The 19,468-nt window shown below is 42.2% G+C and overlaps 1 protein-coding gene across 2 annotated transcripts; it reads left to right on the top strand.

Moving 5' to 3' along the window:
• Positions 1–4,939: 4,939 nt before the first annotated feature.
• On the top strand, positions 4,940–18,470 carry LOC310672548 (unconventional myosin-XVB-like; the record flags this gene model as incomplete). Of its 2 annotated transcripts, XR_014508646.1 has the most annotated exons (12): positions 4,940–5,219; positions 6,361–6,680; positions 6,774–6,835; positions 7,060–7,123; positions 7,746–7,855; positions 10,573–10,647; positions 11,599–11,695; positions 12,015–12,118; positions 14,826–14,939; positions 16,333–16,494; positions 17,567–17,680; positions 18,412–18,470. XR_014508646.1 is itself a non-coding variant. In XM_083429935.1 (10 exons), 10 exons carry the CDS (start codon positions 4,940–4,942, stop codon positions 14,881–14,883), a joined length of 1,179 nt encoding a protein of 392 aa, XP_083286061.1. In that variant the 3' UTR covers positions 14,884–14,898. The 2 variants fall into 2 exon arrangements, 1 of the variants encoding a protein (XP_083286061.1); XM_083429935.1 differs by lacking the exons at positions 16,333–16,494; positions 17,567–17,680; positions 18,412–18,470 and adding an exon at positions 13,288–13,351 and having other exon boundaries at positions 14,881–14,898.
• Positions 18,471–19,468: the final 998 nt, after the last annotated feature.

The raw sequence follows: 19,468 nt of genomic DNA, 5'->3' as shown, positions 1-19,468 counted from the left end.
TCCCAGGAAGTAATACATGTGTCTTTCAGAGCTTCATGTTTTGCTATTGTGTCTTTACTCAGGCAAAGACCGTTGTCTCAGTTTTCCCAATGCCGCTGCTAACCATCTGCTGCCATCATTGGTTGAAAAGTTCGGCCATGCCATTGGGAATCTTGAATTATTGATGCCATCTTTCCTTCATACTCCCTGTTCCCTCACAGCATAGGTATCCTGGCTGAACCTAAGTTTGCTATGAAAGTGGATGTACTGGAAATATCAAAAAGGGCTTCTACAGGCTGTTGAAGAAGAAAGGAACACGCTTATTAAAGCATTAGGCTGCACAGAACGCTGACTTCTGATCACATCACTGCTAATCCCATTGTTGGAATTGAGAGGGAGGAGACTGGTAAGTTGGATAAGGACATTTAGACTAAACTGAAAATGTAAACAAATTGGCAGACTTCGAAATGGAAACTTGAAAAAGTATTCTTAAAGTGGCACCTCTAAAATATTGAAAGCTGCTTTATATTCAGAGCCCACATAATTGCTGTAAAGGATGCAAAACAAAATAATGTATTTTATTGGATCAAGTTACATTAACATAAGATTAACATAGGCAAGTGTTCTTAGAAGACTTGCACTGCACTCATTCAGACAAGATTAAAGCCTTAGTATTCAGTCTAGGTAACATGTTATATTGCAGAATTTCACTCATATAACAAGCGAAAATTTTCATTGGACTCAAAAGCCAACGTATTGCAGTCCTGTTTTCTTTGGAGCTCACGTTCTTTCTCTTTTTTTGTTTCTTAATTTAATTTTTCCTACAGATAATTCTTGAGGCCACTGCCTTTTCCACATAAAAAGGGTGAAATGAAACAAATTACTCTATAAATAATAAATCAGTATAAATTATATCCATTAAACATTTTCTGATATAAAATCTTCTATTCCTAACAATCCTTAATAGGCTTCCTCATATCTGGCATGCTGGAACAGAACCTGATATTTTGTTATGCTGAGTGCACAATAGTGTTTCTATGAGTTTGGAACACAAATAGTACTTTCCAGTATTCCTCTTATCTTCATAGACATTTTCTGCTTCCCAAACTAACAGTGATTTGTGGAAAACACTGAAACCACATGAGAAGTAGTTGACAATGGTCTACTGGAAATTTGTGTCTAAATACTAATTTCAAAGCTATGGGAGTATAGAGGTCTATTTTTCTGTATCAGTCAAACCAACTGAGTCTCAAATTCCCTTAATTGTTTGAAATATATTTGCACAGTGATGTAAATATATCCCACAATGCATGGTATATAAATTAAGGCACATGGTGGAGTTTATGTGCCCAATTTGTATTGTATGCTTTATTTAACAAGAACAGAAACTGCATTTTTGGATGCCATCATAGTTTTCTCAATGTGGTCTGAGCAGAGGTGTGCAAAGTTTTGTCTTTCTTATTTACTTATTACAGGGGTGGATAATCCGGCTGTAAATGTGGTAAAATCAGAGCTGGCTAAGCTATGGCCTTCCAGACTACAACTCTCACCATCCAAAAACATTGGCCATTCTGGCTGGGGCTGATCTGAGGTGGAGTCCAACAACATCAGGAGAGCCATCTCTGATTTTACCACATTTGCAGCCTGATTGTCCATCCCCCATGGAGTTCAAGGTAAGTTGAAGTATTTATGGAGATGAAAGCCCCCCACCCCCAAACAAGGAGTGGCAAAAGTTTTGTATGCAGCTTCACCTGGAAGGGAAATATAGTGGTACCTTGGCTCTCAAACTTAATCTGTTCTGGAATTCCGTTCCAAAACCAAGGCACGCTTTCCCATAGAAAGTAATGCAAAATGGATTAATCCGTTCCAGACTTTTAAAAACAACCCCTAAAACAGCAACTTAACATGAATTTTGTTATCTAACGAGACCATTGATCCATAAAATGAAAGCAGTAAACAATGTACTGCATTCTCACAATCAATCAGTAGCTGAACTGGGTTCCACACAGTCACAAAAACAAAAAAAGAGAGCCGCAGAAACAAAATAAATAGCAAAAGCAAACAGACCTCAGCGTAACACTCAAAACGGAAGCATGGCACTCAAATCAGAAGCATAACACTCAAAACGGAGCGCATTCAGCTTCTGAAAAAAGTTCGCAAACCGGAACACTTACTCCTGGGTTTGCAGTGTTTGGGTTCCAAGTTGTTTGAGTACCAAGGCGTTTGAGAACCAAGGTACCACTGTGCATGTGTAAGAGAAGTTCCATACTTCAGTGTAACATTTCCATGTCAGTTTTGTTTGTGATGCCATAGGCATGACTGAGCAGTTCCATAATTGTGGTGTCCTTACTGCTATGTGACATCAGTTTTGCTATCAAGCTGCCCACATCAGCAAAGGGGTGTGACAAAATACAGTTTCAGGTCTTAGACCATTGGAGAATAGAGAATAAAAAATCCAGATAATAAGAAATCGGCCATCCCTTCTTCAGGTGATTTGTGGATTTAAAAAAAAAAATACTTGCACATTCATTGCACATAGAATATGACATCTTTCCTCTTAATAGATTGTGTGCTTACGTATATAGGAAGAATGGCACCTTCTCGGTCTAAAGCAGAACGCAAAACATCCAGAGAACAGAAAGCTGAGTATGGCAGCCAGGAAATAACAGCACATGTTTCTCGAAAAAAGAAAAAGCATGTTGACGAATCAAAGAACCACGACAGAAGGCTGAAGAAAAGAAAGAGCAATGAGAGAACTAATTCTGAAGATTCATCCTCTGATGAGGATGGGGTTCCTGTTGTCTCTGTGCAGGGCCCAGCAAAGGGCAAGGGAGAGGTGAGAAGGCTGAAAGAAGGAAGGAAGAGTAGCTTCAAGAAAGAAGGAAAAGAGAAGAGAAGTTCCAAGATCAGAGAATGCCATTCTGATAGAAGACATGGGGAGCAGTTAATGTGCAAGGGAGAGAAGAACGGAAGAAGGGTCGTGAGGCAAGATGATCAGATTTCAGGACAATGGCACAATGCCAGCGCGAAAAGCGCTGAATCAAAGGACACTGAAGACAATGAGAAACACAACTTGAAAAGGAAACGTAAGAAGCAACCAAGCAAGAGAAAGAATATCGCTGATACTGAGTCCCTCGCAATAGAAAATGAACAAGGTTCCCCTTGGAAGAAGCAAGAGTCATACCAGAGAAGTCATACTGAAAGCAAGGAACATTATAAGAGGAAGCCTCACTGTAAGGCTAGTGGTAAGACTACCAGAGAAAAAAGTGGAGGGTACAAGAAGACACATACTAGGAAGTCAGCTAGAATACTTTCCAAAGCAAATCCTGTGGATTCAGAAGGTTCATCATCATCATCATCTTCAAACTCCCAAGATAAATACAGTTTGAACCAAAGAATGGGAGATAAAGAGACTGGAAAGGGCAAGTTCAAAGTCAGAGAGCGTAGACAGAACTCTTTGGAAGATGAAGATGAAGAGCTCTGTTCTAAGAAAGTGTTACCCGCTATTGGGGAAGATCAGCCTGCAGGCAAAACTAGTGACTGTCAAGAACTTCAGGAAACAGCCAGTGAAAGTGAAGGAAAGTCAGAGATCATAGCAGCAAGACAAGAGGCTGAGAATGAAGAGAGTCACTCTGAGATAGATGAAAAAATAAAAGGGAGTGATAAAAGATATGTGGCAAGAAAAGTTACAGCAAGTGATAATGATGAGCAAAGTGGTAACTCAGACAATTGCAGTAGTAGCCCTACAGAGGAAGAGAGCAATGATGGGGAGCATGAAAATCTTTCGGAAAAGGGGAGTGGCAAAGAAGCCTCCGACTATGAGCAGAGTATACCTGGAAGTGAAGAGGAGGAAACTGAGACGAGCAGCTTTGCAAAAAGAAAAAGTAGAAACCAGAAAAGATCAAAGCTCCTCAAGTTTGGCTCAAACAAAAATCCTCAAGAGAACCACCAGACGGAAGAGAACTTGAGTGTCAGTGACAAAACAACCACCTCCTCACTACAACTAATAAAGCACAAAAGTGAATATTGTGGTAAGGCTGATCCATCCAAACAAGGCATGCATTTAGAAGAGCAAACAAGCCGAGATGCAAGTTCAAGAGTAGATGCAGTGGCCTTGCTCGAAAAGAGATATAGCCATCTGACTTCACAATCCCAAATTCTGCTAAGCCTAAAAAGCAGGCATAAGGATGCTAAAGCCAAACTATTGACAAGTGGCAGTTGTCCTAAGGCAGCAGAAATTGGCTCTGATTTGAAGAAGGCTGGAAGCATTCATCCGAAAAAGAGTACCAAAAGAAATGACAAAATGGTTTCTAGAGCCAAGGAGATTAAAGAATCAAGTCTCTCTACTGCTTCAAGCTCAAACGTTAACACTAGAAAGCTTTCTGTTGAAAAGAAAAAGAAAATCGGAAAAGTAACTGGAAATGTCAAAATGGCTTCAAATCTGGTCCTGGAGACAAGAGAGGAAGAGGAGCTAGTGGAGGAACAAACTGTTGAAGATGCTGCCGGAAAAGGCACAATCTCTTCTAAGCAAACGAGATCCAAATCTCTACAAACCCTTTCAGCGTTTAAGAAAGTGACCCATTGGCTTAGCCATAAGCCTCCCAAGAAAGCAAGCTTGAAAGAGCGCTTCTTACGCATAGCACGTGCAGTTGGCCTCTCAGGATGGCTCTTCAAGAAGTTTGGCAAGAAGAAGAGGAGCAACAAATCATTTGGATTCAGGAGAAGAATGGCCATTCGGGTTGTTGGCACTGTTGGGCTGGCCAAGAGATGTGGCAGGCCTTTCCATGACTCAGCAGGGGAGCAAATGAAGAAACACTTGTGTAAAAAAGGGTCTTCCTGTTCCTTGTTAGAATGTGATCAAACCGGAGATGAAGATACAGTTGTGAACAAAGAACTGGAAGAAGGGGCAAGGTCTTCAAGGAATTTCCCCTGTAATGAAGACAACTTAAAACCTTTGCTGATGAATCTCAGTGGACAAACCGAGGAAGAGAAAAGCAGTATCACGGATGCCAAGTTTGCCATTGTGTTCCCCAGGGTTCATCAGTTGGTGAAGTCCAAAAACGCTTCTCTTGAAATTGACTGTAGTGGACCACAGCTGCAGTCATGTGATCAACCAAGCAGGAAAACAATAATATCTGTCCAGCCAGATGCTAAATTGCAACATGAATATTCTAAGCCAAATGGCCAAAGGAATAGTCAAGTGCTTCCTTGCAGTCCTCAAGCTGATGTATCTATACCAGGTATGTAAAATCAAGCTAATCCTGTTGGGTCCAGTCAGGATGACTCTGGGGTTTCGGCGCTCATCTTGCTTTATTGGCCGAGGGAGCCGGCATACAGCTTCCGGGTCCTGTGGCCAGCATGACTAAGCCGCTTCTGGCAAACCAGAGCAGCGCACGGAAACACCGTTTAGCTTCCCACCGGAGTGGTACCTATTTATCTACATGCACTTTAATATGCTTTCGAACTGCTAGGTTGGCAAGAGCAGGGACCGAGCAACGGGAGCTCACCCCATCATGGGGATTCAAACTGCCGACCTTCTGATTGGCAAGCCCTAGGCTCTGTGGTTTAGACCACAGCACCAAAAAAGCTATTAAGTTGCTTATGCCAAATAATAAAGACTCTTAAGAAAAGGAAAAAGGCAGGTCTTTAATTATGCTCCGTTTCCCCCCAAATATAGTCCTCCATGTACCTTCCTCTCAGCTTTCCTGCAATGCCTCTTTCCAGTCAATGGCCATGTCTATTCTATAACTTCAGTTTGTAAACCAGGAAATGCGCCATTAGCTCTTCCTTACTCAGCCTTACGCTATATATTCCCCCCCCCCCTTCTCTCATTTCATAAAACCAGACAATGAAAAAAGGGGGAGAAATCCTTTTGGCATTTGTAATAATGATTTTGAATGTTCTTCTGTTTTTTCTTTTAACTCTAGCTGAGGTAAGAGCTGTTACCACACTACCTCAGGAGCCAAACATTGCTCTTTGCCATGCTGCCATTTTGAAATCCCATCCAGTAGGCTTTTTCTGTTGAGCTGAAATTATTGAGGGGGAATGGTGGGTCAAAACAGTGTTTTGGTTTTCATTAGTATACATTAGTGAAGTTTTTAATATTTGAAGTTTTATTCTGTTTTTAGTGTTCTGTTGGGAGCTGCCCAGAGTGGCTGCGGAAACCCAGCCGGATGGGCGGGGTGTAAATAATAAAGTTATTAAAGTTATTATTATTACTGTGATGTTCCTCTAATGATGTGCCTTTGATCCAAGAGGAAAGCAAGATCGGGTTCCTTGGATAAGAGCGAAGCGTTCATTTGCAAACTTCAAACTTGGATACCTTCAAATACAACTAGAAACAGTTGATGTAACATGTAACCTGCTCTCTTTTCTTCTAAGTTGAAGGAAGGGTGTTACAAGACTCTGTACCTTCCAGCTTGGGGGAAGATGACAAGGCAGACCTCACCCAGAGGAGCACGCCAGAAACAGTGGAGCAAGTGCACTGGACTCAGCACCAGCCTTTTACATGTGACCCTACCGCTTGGCTGAATTCTGAAACGCTGCTCCCACGGTTCACCATTGAGAACTTAAGCAAGTGGACTTTATATAAAGAGCAGGATCTGGCCAAGTCTCCTAGGTCAAAAAAAGCATTGCAGGGAAGGTGGGAGGCAGAAGATGTCACTGAAGATGTTCTTGAGATGGACATGATGCAAAAGCAGGTTGGTGCATTCTGTGCTAGAGATCATTGTGTGGGATGTGGCTGAATTGATGTTACGTATCTCTTTGAAATGCCATTGTCATATACCTTCCAGATGTACAGAGATGAGGATTGCTACATGGAATTTGAAAAAGTGGAGGACCTTTCCAGGTTGGAGTAAGTATGGTACAAGGCGTTTTTCTGATAGAAGTGTATGAGGAAACCCAGGATCATCAGGGTCCAATCCAGGATTCAGAGTGTAGTTATGTATTGATTTACTTCCGACATCAGTAGTAAACATTTCTTCAAATTAACTGCTGGATTTTGTTTTGGGGGGGTAGAAAAATAGGTATGCTATCAAATCAAAATCCTCAAATATAATATTTCTTCCCCCCACCCAGGGAAGTCAGCGAAAGCTCTCTGCTGCTGTGTCTGAAAAAGAGATTCCATCGCAACTTTATTTATGTATGGATATTACTTTCTTAATCTCTGTAATTGATTGTCATAAGGAGTAAGTGCATGTGTGTAAGAATGTTGAGAATGGGAGACACTGATTTCCCACATGGGGAAGAATCCGCAATGGAACCCCTTGTGACTGAATAACAGTGCCATTTTCTTAATGTAGAACAGGGGTTGGGAACATTTTTCAGCCAGAGAGCCACGTCATTATCTCTCCCTCTGCTGGTGGGCCAACCTAGGCAGGTGGGCAGAGCTGGCTACCTGTCTCTCACCTGACATCGTAGTAAGACCAGGGAATGCTTCCCGTTGAAGCCCTAATGGTTGCAAACCAAACCATGGGGCTTTCAAACAACCCTTCATAATTGCAAGAAGAGCTGGCAGGCAGGTGGGAGTGAGCCTCACTTGATAAAGGAAGAACTATGAGCTGTTTGATGTTGGGTGTGTGGCAGGTGGATGAAAATGGCCTCATGAGCCAGTTGGGGAGGCCTAGAGGGCCATGTTAGGTCTGCAGGCTGGAGATTCTCCACCCCTGGTCTTTACAAGAGTTAAGAGAGGGGACTTGGGTTTGAAATTCCTGCCCTGCTTTTGAGGATAAGTAAAGCCAAGGCAATGCTGTGCTTCTTCCTAGACGTACATTGGGCATATCTTGATCTGCATCAATCCTTTCAAGCCACTCAGCCTTTTTTCAGAAGACGTGGTGATCCAGTACCAGAATGGCCTGCTCTCCAGAAATGCACCGTATGTCTGCATTGTGTTTTCTCCTTGCCTTATTCTGATAATATTATTCATGCTGCATACAAAATCCTGGCTTTCATTTGCAATCTTGGGCTCATTTCACTTGGCCAAAGTGATTGTGCCTCTCTTTGGAATTTAGGAATATGGCACAATTCTTCCACTCATTTCAGTGACAATGTTGCTATTGGATTTTATATATGCTTGCGCGCGCACACACACACACACAACGTTCATCATCTCACTCAGATCTACAATGTAATTTGTTTATGTATTTGTTTTGGATTTCTGGGGCTTGGGCAGCAAATTACTGATTTTTGTCATAGGGTTGGAGTTTTTGTCCCAGGGAAGCAGGTCACACACAATAAGAGTGTTCTAGAAACAAAGAACTTTACAAAGTGCTGCTAACCCATTGTGGGTTTAAATTCCCACCCAAACCTTTGATCATTTTTAGCAATGCTCATGCTAGGGTTTTTATCATAGAATACTGGTATTATTTTGAAATAAAGCTGATGTCCTTTCCTCCCCTTTTTAAAGCACTTTCTGAACACATGACTCCATAATGGAAAGCCTGAGTGATCAATTTAACACACGCCTTACAAAAAGTTGGACTAGGACAAGTTATCCTTGCCAAGCTGACTTTAATTACCAGCATGTTGTTGGTTTTTAAAAGATATTTCATAGACACTCCACAAATACTCTAATTTGTAAATACTTTGCAAAAGCGGAAATTACTGAAATGAGGTGTTTGGGTGCTGACCTTTGCACCTGAGCAGCTTCTCTAGCCAGCTGTGGCTTTTTCTCCTATGCCCTAATGATCCTATGAAGGGTAGTCTCTCCTATTCCTTAATTCAATCAGGGGAAAGAAAGTGGAATTGATTGTTTTCACAACACTGTGTGCTTGCCTTGCAGGGTTGCAGTTTACACAGAAATAAAACAAAAGACAAAAAGATTCCCAACACCCAATATATTTAGTAGGTTACTGTAAACTAGGTTGACTTTGAGATAGTAATGGTCAGCGTCATTTTCAAAGAGTATACAGTTGTTTGTTTGTGTTGGTAAAATCATAAACTAGAGGGTGTCCAGAGATCCACAGCAAAAAGCAGCTTCTATTCAATAGTCCTGTGTGGTAGACAAGCTTTAAGATTGTAGTCCTTGAATTGAAATAATTTCCATTAACAGTAAAAAGAGTCTTTAAGAACTTGATTAACTTTTAGATGCAACTCTCTTATTTATCCCTTCACAACAACATTGCTGTAAGGCAGACCGGTTTTAAAATTGTAATGGCCAGACTCGTATTAAATCAACAGGGCCTGACTTATATATTTCCCATTGGGGAGATTTTTTAAAAAAATAATGAAACAGTTCTTCACAATAACCCTCTATGGTAGGCAACTTTTAAGTAATCTCTGGTTTCAAACCAAAAATAGAAAAATTCATGGTTTCTTATTGCTTATGGAAAGTAATATGTAAGTGTGCTGCTGATTTAATCTGAGGCTGGCTATTACAGTCTTAAAGGTCTGCCATGCAGGGTTGGTGTTAGTGAAGGGTTGCAGCTAAGAACTAGAAAAATCCACCTGTTCAGATGCCAGTATAATGCTTTGATCTGAGACTGGCTTAAACCTGTAGAACAACAACAACAAAATCTGTATGAGACTCATTTTGCTATTAATATTCTGATCACTCCATTTTTAAATACCTTCTTATCTCACATGGCTGTATTATGCCAAAGTGCTCAGCTTTGGGGTTTGCTGCCAACCAAAGTACTTTATTACAATAGCTTGTGGAGGACTAAGTATAATGTGGGGAAGTTTTTAAGCCTCCTGGTGTGCATTCCACTAAATCTAATGTTTATCGCCAGGATACTCAAGCCAGTGTGGTGTAGTGGTTAGGAGCGGTGGACTCATAATCTGGTGAACCGGGTTCACGTCTCCGCTCCTCCACATGCAGCTGCTGGGTGACCTTGGGCTAGTCACTCTTTGAAGTCTCTCAGCCCCACTCACCTCACAGAGTGTTTGTTGTGGGGAAGGAAGGGAAAGGAGAATGTTAGCCGCTTTGAGACTCCTTAGGGTAGTGATAAAGCAGGATATCAAATCCAAACTCCTCCTCCTCCTCCTTCTTCTTCTTCATCTTCTTCTCCCAACCTCTCTCCCAATTTCATTCTTTAACTAAAGCCTTCCATGGCTCAAGCACTCTCAACCCTAGACTTAATGGCTCTGAGCCACAGCATCTGCACAGTTTGGTTCTGTTAGGTTACAGGTGGGCAAGCTGTGGCCCTTGGTATAATTTTTGACAGTTCTTGGATACAACAATCCAGAGAAAGTTAAGCACAATTAAGTTCTACAGAAATCTTGCATTTATTGGAATAAGCTGCTCTGGTTTCTCTCCTCCCCCCCCCCCCCCGAAGGAGTGTGAGGTATGAAATGTTAATAAACATGGTCCAATTTCAACATCTGCAACCCAATGTGGCCACTTCTGCCTCAGGAATTTCCTGTCCTCCCTTACCTTACCGCTCTGCCAACTCTGCTGCCTAAATATTTCATTGTGTTTGTACAAAAAGTAGCTGTTGATAAGGTGTTGTGTCAATCTCTGTACAAATAAGCCTGAACTAATTTTGATGCAACTGGAATTTAGTAATAACTAAAAACTGGCTGAGTAATAACATGGGTTTTCTTCTTTCTCTCTCTCCCCCCCCCCCTCCATTTCTTTTGGTCCCCTTGCAGACATATATTTGCCATCACAGAAATGGCATATGCCTTCTCTCAGAGCTCAGAGAAAGAGCAGTGCATTGTCCTCAGGTAAGAGAGATATAAAGGCAACTTTCCTAAGATTGTCTGAGATTTATGCTCCATCTCCCTATTGCTTCTTCCGCACTGATGCAAAAGGGGCCCAAGTGTCATTAGGGGCACTATTCAGGCCATGTTTGCTGGGTGCTTTCCTGGAAGTAAGCAATTGAATTCAGTGGAACTTACTTCTGAGTAGAAATATTGTGGTGTTGAGATTTCTCTTCAGGATTCTGCTGCTTCTGCAGCTAATCTGCCGCCATGTAATACAGAGGGCCAATAGACAAGCCACCTGCTTGACTAGCACAGGCTTCCTCAACCTCAGCCCTCCAGATGTTGTTGGTCTACAACTCCCATGATCCCTAGCTAGCAGGACTAGTGGTCAGGGATGATGGGATTGTAGTCTCAAAACATCTGGAGGGCCGAGGTTGAGGAAGCCTGATCTAGCACATTCTTTCATTGGGACAGGAGGGGAGGAATTAGACTTGCCAGCATTTGGTGTGTTTAGGAGCATCATACCAATCTTCCAAATATGCATCTCATGTTGGGACAGTATGTGGGAACCTTGGTGCGTGGTGGTGGGAATCTGCCATAGTTGGTTTTCAGCATGGCGTTATTTTATGGACTACTTGCCCCTTATGATCAAACTTATTGATTTGGGTGGCCATTAACACCATTGAGGTTTCTCTTGAGCTTCCAGCAGTCTTTTCAGACTGGTTATATTGCCATAAAAGTTGTGTTTTGTTTTCCCCCCCTTTTTGGCTGACAAATTATCTTCTTTGTTGCTGTTTATAATAAGCAATGGACAATGAGATCTTAATTGGATTTTTTTTTTCAAGAAAGAAAAGGAAAAAAACCCACCAGTTCAACTGTTGATAAACTGCACTGGTGGAGAATGTGATCCAGCAACTTAAATAACAGTGACGATCTTTGCATTACACCTCCCTCCTTTTTAATGTTTTCCAGTGGACACAGTGGCTCAGGAAAAACTGAAACTGCCAAAGCGATCATCCTCTATTTGTCCAGGCTATACCAAAGGCAAGAAAGCCATGGGATAAAGCAAGTATGTGTACTATTACTCAACATTTCTTTAGTGACAATAAGATGTTCAGAAGTTAGGTTGTCATTGAGCACAATTAGTGCATGTTGCAGCCCGAATACTAAATGCTTGGTCTGAAAATAAATCTTAATGAAATCTTCCATGCAAATACATTAAAAAAGGTAATGAATTAATTAGAATTTTATATCCGCTTACCCTGGGAATAACCACCATTGAGCTCAATGGGACCCATAAGATTGTACTAAAAGTAATGTAATGTTATTGATTGATTAAAAAAAATAAGGCAGCATCTTTAATATTAATATTGTCCTTGTCCTTACAGCCATCTGATGTGTTACCCATCTTGGAAAGTTTTGGAAATGCAAAGACCATCTTAAATGACAACTCCAGCCGCTTTGGAAAGTTCTTGCATGTCCACCTAAGACAGTGAGTTAAAAAAAAGTAATTAATATTTCTGTTTGAAACAGAAAAAGCATAGATAGTGGGGGATGCAAAATCAACAGTAAGGTAATAACTTTATTAGGAACAATGTATTTTTTAAAAACTTACTGAACGTGTAAAGCTAGTGGATGTGTTAATGGAGGATATAGCCTTATCAGTGATTCCTGTTGGCTCATGTTCACATGCTTGGGATCGATTCCAAGGGATTCCAGTCAGCTTCTCTTTGCTGTTTGAGGAATGATTGTCTGCTCTTAAGAACCGTACGGACGCACCAAGGAGTCTTGAGCACAGCCTGCCTCTGTCACATGAGAGGCTGTTCTCGGAATCGTTTCCAATGAGAGACTGGTTCTCTTGGGCTCCACCCAGAGCAAGGGCAAGGAGACAGGTTCCCTTCCAGCAGCAGGAGGAATGGAGCTGAAATGGCTTACCTCAGGAATGGCAAAACTATTGGCCCTCCAGACGATGCTGGACTCCGGTTCCCATCATCCCTGACCTTTGGATGTTCTGGCTGGGGTTGATGGGAGTTGGAATACAACAACAACAACAGGAGGGCCAGATGTTCACCATTTCTGACTTATTATAAATCTGTTAAGAAATAGTGTGCAAATCAGCTCTGGTCTACAAGCTGGTGCCTCTTGGGAGATGACAGTACTTCTTAATTTATTATGTAAAAGAGACTGGTGCAGTAACAACAGATTCATCTTTAGTTTTTCTCACATGAAAACTACCATGTGCCTTAATTTGTATGTCATACTTTCATTGACCGGGTCTCACTGTGCATTTCAAACACTTAGAGGGATTTGAGAGTCAGCTGGTTTGGTTGCTGTAGAATAGGGAGTTCTAAACTCCCACAGCTTTGAAATTCCAAGTATTCAGACGCCAGTTGTCAGTATTCCCCAGCATTTATTTGAATCAAAAGACCTCCCTCAGACACTTTTCCATGAGATTTCAGTGTTTTCCACAAATCACCATTAGTTTGGGGAGCAGGAGCCTGTGTTTTAAGAATGCTACTAAACCTCTGAATGCCTTATTTCTTCAATGGCGAGTGTTCAAAAAATTGCCTTGCATTATTGAACAAAACCTCCCATTCCATAAAGTCTATAGTCAGGGCAGAAAATAAAACGACTCGTCTTACAGAAATCTCTTCCTCATAGCGGATTTATGGTGGGAACGTCCATCTCTCAGTACCTTTTGGAGAAGTCCAGAGTTGTTTTTCAGGTAAGGACAAAAGTGTTCTCGCATGTCAGATGGCCGATAAATTACCTGTGTGCATGAGACGCACTATTCTATATTAAGTAATCCCGCTTCCATGTGTGACCTGCAAACCCACATAGGGAAGAGTTTTTTTGGTAAAAGGGAATGGGATGGGTGACAGGATTTGTGGAGATCTGAGTTTGTGCTAGTTGTTTGTAGATGCTTTTGATATTTCTCCTTTACCCTGGCCTTTGATACCTTGAGATGTAAATTTTTAGGACCCGCCCTATTCTTGTGACTGCAATTGTTGTATTTTAAATGCCTGTGATCCACTCTGGGGTGTTAATGGTGATGATTATGATACCACCTACACATGATGTGGGAAGTCACATCCTCTTGAGCAAAAGCTGCACCTCCATGTGGGAAGGTAACTAGTCTACAGAATCACCTTGCAAATTCTGAAGCTTGAACATGGCAAATTGGGGGGGGGGGGCAGGTCTATAAACATGGATTATCAGTGAAGTTAGACATCAGTCAGTAGTATCCTACAATCACTGTGTCCACCATCTGTACTGTTCATTTTAAAATCTCAGAAAACTGGCAGTCAGTAACTTTTTTTCTCCCAAGTAGTATATTCCTGTTATAGAGAACGATGCTGATCCACACTATCCACTGATAGCACAGCCATGACTCTCTCTAAAGCAGGCATAGGCAAACATGCCCTCCAGATGTTTTGGGACTACAACTACCATAATCCCTTGCTAACAGGACCAGTGGTCAGGGATGATGGGAATTGTAGTCACAAAACATCTGGAGGACTGAGTTTGCCTATGCCTGCCCTAAAGAATCCTGAGAACTGTAGTTTGTTAAGGTGACGGTAATAATAATAATAATAATAATAATAATTAATAATAATAATAATTTATTTATACCCTGCCCATCTGACTGGGTTTCCCCAGACACTCTGGGTGGCTCCCAACAGAATGTTAGAAAAACACGATAAAACATCAAACATTAAAAAAATTCCCTAAACAGGGTTGCCTTCTCAAAGTCAGATAGTTGTTTATTTCCTTGGCATCTGATAGGAGGGCGTTCCACAGGGTGGGCGCCACTACTGATAAAGCCCTCTGCTTGGTTCCCTGTCTAGGGATTGGTCCTCCAAGAAGGGAAAGCTGCTGTTCCCAGGACTCTTCAGGGCTGAGCCACATGCTTTAAATGTGTGTTGGATGTGCTTTAAATGTATGGGGTGGGATTCAACTTAAGTCCTAATAACTAGGGCAATGGGGCTTCCGCCCCTCTCCTTGTACACCCCCTGATATTGACTCATTGGAGTCAGAAGAACCTCCAAAAAAAAGTGCAGGGGGGAGGAGGAGGAGGAGGAGGATTGTTCTGTTTGGCAAGCGAAGAAGCCTGAGATGACATAACAATTGCAATAGCAGAATGTTAAATTCCTCCCATGGTGTGGATCTGCAAGGGCTACCTCCTCTTTGTTTTTTAGGGCCGAGGTGAAAGGAGCTTTCATGTGTTTTATGAGCTGCTGTGTGGTCTTCCAGTAGGACAAAAAGAGGAACTTTACCTGCAAGAGGCAGAGACTTACTTTTATCTAAACCAGGCAAGTAAATGGATGGTTTTAGACACTCAGCTGAGCCACAGCAGTGCTTGCCTTGCTTTGCAGAAATAGCTTGACTCGGATGTATTTTCCCCACTCCCCAATTCTGCAGGGCTAACCCTTTTATAAGGATTTAAAAGGTTTTATAGGGGGTGAAATTACAGGACTTGAAAAAGAAATCTTGCACTCTGAACTAAAATAAATACCCATATATCTCATGGGCAGGCTGACCCATTAGTATCGGTGCAATTTCATTTTACCTGCCTCTTTCCGAGGGCTTGCGGAAGTAATAGCGTATTCTTGTTGTTGTTTTTTAAAATTTCCATACGGCCCTTCATCCGAGGATCACAGGGCAGCTGAAACAAAATGCATACAAAAGTAACAAACCAAAGCAACTCCCCCAAGAAATTCACTCTATACCTACATAATCCTGGCTGTGGAATGGCATCCAAAAGAAGGCAGTTTTTAGCACTTTCAGCATGCAGAAGCTTTAATAGACCAGAAGAGGAAGGATGTGGAATAGTTGTATACCCAATCTACAATATGCCACTTATACACCCAGTAGGTCACTGCAGCCTGTGGGAGAACCTCTTCCTCATGTTCCAAAGAGCTCCAAAGCTCTGAAGTAACTTGAAGCAGGGCTTTAGGGTGGCTGCTCCCGCTCTTGCACTTTCTGGAAACAACTGAAGAGGTTGTTGTTCCAACATCCCTTCCCAGGTGGATGAATAGGTCTCTGCCATTGGTGCCTTACTTGTGTGGAAGGCGATTAAATGTGAGGTGCTCATTAAGTAAAGGTAAAGGGAACCTGACCATTAGGTCCAGTTGTGGCCGACTCTGGGGTTGCGGCGCTCATCTCGTTTTAATGGCCGAGGGACCTGGCGTACAGCTTCCGGGTCATGTGGCCAGCATGACTAAGCCGCTTCTGGCAAACCAGAGCAACACACGGAAACGCCATTTACCTTCCTGCCAGAGAGGTACCTATTTATCTACTTGCACTTTGAGGTGCTTTCGAACTGCTAGGTTGGCAGGAGCAGGGGCCGAGCAACGGGAGCTCACCCCGTTGCAGGGATTCGAACCGCCGACCTTCTTATCGGCAAGTCCTAGTCTCTGTGGTTTAACCCACAGCACCACCCGCATCCCTGAGGTGCTCATTACATGAGAACAAATTCTGCTGCCTGGGCTAGAGTTAAGTGGACTTGGAAACCCTTCAATGGGCCTAGTTCTCATTGTAGAATATATTGGCAACCCAGGTCTAACCTCTCAACCCAGGTCTAACCTTTTTGAAAATAGCCCTTCATTCACAAAAATCCAGAGTTTATGGGTTTCCTACCAGGAAGCGTAAGTATTCCCAGTGCAAGTTCATTCCTAACTATGCGAACTTGTGTTGACTCTCAAGGGCCGAGTGTGTGAGCTTCCAGGAAAGCGGGATGATCACGATTTTCTGGTCTTGATTAAGGCTCTCCAGACGATAGGTCTCTCCAGTGACCAGCTGAACTCCATCTGGGCAGTGCTCTCTGGCATACTGCAGTTGGGAAACATCTGTTTTACATCCTGTGAGGTATGTTGCATCTTTGCAAATTCAAGGTGTCATTAGCAATACCACCTGAGCCCAGTGGAAATGGCCCGGGGACATTTTTTTCCATTTAGGGTGCCTCTGAACAGCCAGTATTTTGTGTGTGGCAGCAGGGGGATTCTAGAGCTAACCCAAACCTTAGGTTTGCACAGTTAAAAGTGCATTAAAGGGCTCTAGTGCAACAAGTCCACTTTTTTAAAAAAAAAGAAACAGACTTTTTGCAGTTAGGAAACTGACGAGGAAATGTACTGAAAATGTGGGATTAAATAATTGTTAACCACAGTGTCAGGGAACTGCCATCGGCTCAGAGGCGAGAGATAGACGGGCAGTTGTGTTACAGGGAGCCTCCGAAAATCTTGCGAAGCAGTTCCTCTTCCGGTGAGAAGGAAAGCCCCACCTCTAGTGGAGAAGAGGTGCAAGGACCAGAGGATGCTAGTGAGAGCCTTAACACCGCGCCTGAGCAAGCCGGAGAGGAGGGAAGCACACCCCTGCCATCACCCATCATGCGCAGTAGTTTGAGGCGCAGGGAGGGGCGGAAAAGGCTGGGGGTGACGGAACTTTTATGTTGGGGGAGGTACAAAAACAGACCACTCCTGGATTCTGCTAGCGATTGAGCCAGACATGAACTTATGACATTCTTCACTGTAAATAGTTTGCACCAAAATAAAGCCTGTAAAAGACAGGTTGGAGTCCTGCCTGGTTATTCTCGAGCAACCGCAACAGCACCTGGCACACAGGAAGATACATAATGCCTGCAGATCAAGACAGATGCTTATTGTCATCTAACCACCCCACAGACAAACTGGAATGAATGCTCAAAAAAAGACCCAATGTGTTCTAATCTCCAGTTAGGAATTTGTAAGAGATGATGATGATTTAGGTAACCTAATCCAAAACTAAGGAAGATCTTAAGAGTTTTAGGAATACTGACACCCTGTGAAATGACTACATTGCACAGTGCTGTCTGTGTTCTTGGATGTCTTAAGGATTGAAATTTTGGTGTAAATAATGTCCTCATTTCATATCTTCCTCTCTCTTTGTATACACGACCATCTAGAAAGAATCCTCTGAGTTTGCACTCATCCCCAGTGAAACGGAAATCCAGATTGTTGCCAGTTTGCTGCATATTTCAGCAGATCTTCTTCAAAGGGCCATCACCCACCGAGTCACTGTGAGCATCTCTTTCTCTTGCTGGCAGGTCTTGCTTCTTCTCATCATGCATTTCACAGAGGAGGATTTTGTATTTAAGTGATATGGATTGTGTTGTGTTGCCTTGTTAAGGGTGGGAACAAGATACAAGAACCTATCTGCCTGCCTTCCCTTTGGTTTATCTGCAGTGGGATCAGAAAAGAACGTCTACTGTTAGCTGGCTCCACTGTGCCATCTATTGTACATTCGTAGGACTATCCTATCTTGCAAGCACTGTTTTTTTTTATATGTCGATGTAAATGTCTTTAGGAAAACAAATAAACTCCTTGATTTTCCTAGCTGGAGCATAATCAAACAGTCAAATTGTGATTTTGATTTGGTTCAGGTTTAAGCCTTCACTCACATTAAGTATGTTTAATTTGGTTCTAGCCAATAAAGCAAAATAATGTGAAAAGCACCTGCTAGATTTGATGGTGCGTTAGACTCGAGTAAATACGGTATTTTCAAAACAAGGTGAAAAGGAATGCATGTTTTTCATCTTGGTGCAGATTATATCAGTTTATGGGTACAAACATGAATGCCTACAAATGAAAAGAAGGAACAAAGATGCAGAGTCATATTAGAGCTTTTGTAATCCAAAGACTCCTGAGCAGAAATCTTTATTATACAAAGTGATTGAAATTGCCCAAAAGCTCCTATTTTGAGAAATTAAAATGCCATCAGTCTCTATATCTAACATTTCTCTCTCCTCAGGAAACATGTTATGACCGGATATTCACTCCATTGTCAGTAGAAAGTGCTATAGATGCCAGGTAACCTTCATTGCTTTTATCTGTCTGGTGCCTGTCTGCTAGCTTTTCATCCAAATAACAATATTTTCTGTTTTTTTTTTCTTTAAAAATAAAATTGCTCTCTCTCCACTTCTTCAGGGATGCAATCGCCAAAGTTTTGTATTCCCTGCTCTTTGAGTGGCTGCTGATGAAAATCAATGAGTGGCTGGCCCCGTTGGAAATAGACAGCACTGTTGGCATTGTTGACATATATGGCTTTGAGGTCATTTCCTGTGTTTACTTTACAGTGTCTTTGAGGGCAGCTTTGTGTTTTTGCCCTGTGCTAGTGTATGCATGAATGCTGGCGACAAGTCTTCTTGAAGTTGCTTGCGGGAAATACGTTGGCAGGTGCTTTTCCATGCAGTCTCCCTTGATACTTGCTATGTAGGATCAGTTGGCATGTAGGCATTGGAGTCGTCTGCAAAGCAGCCACACGAAATTGGGAATGTTGGCAGTTTGTCTGTATTGAAGTTCTGGGCATAGCTGTCAACTTTCCCCCTTTTTAAGGGAAATTCCCTTATTCCGAATAGGATTCCTTGCAAGAAAAGGGAAAAGTTGACAGCTATGGGTCTGGGACACAGCGGGCAGCACTTCCAGAGATCTGGTTATGATTAGTTTAATGAGCACTCATGAAGGCTTGTCTCTGGCCACTATGTGGCATACCCTCCCCACAAGTATTTAGGTCAGAGCAGTATTGCTTCTCCCTCTCAACACCTCTAGTGTTCTGAAATAGTATTGACGAATGGTTCCTTTTGCTACAAATGCACGTATGATATATATCTCTTTCTCTCTATACTGTCTTCTCACTTTGGAAAATTTGGGAAATTCAAATGCCCACCAGAAAGAACAGTGCAGTGGAGAGGAGGTGCATATGGACTGTCTCTTAGATCCATAAACTTGTAGTATTTCCAGGGCAAAACTACTGTAACGGCCAGCAAGTTGTAGACAAGAGTCCTACCAAGTCTCAGCCATTAAAATTA

This window comes from Podarcis tiliguerta (genome assembly GCF_965153285.1).
Source record: "Podarcis tiliguerta genome assembly, chromosome: 2".
Taxonomy (NCBI): domain Eukaryota; kingdom Metazoa; phylum Chordata; class Lepidosauria; order Squamata; family Lacertidae; genus Podarcis; species Podarcis tiliguerta.
The sequence above is the reverse complement of the archived record's forward strand: the minus strand, read 5'-3'. Positions and strand labels throughout refer to the sequence as shown.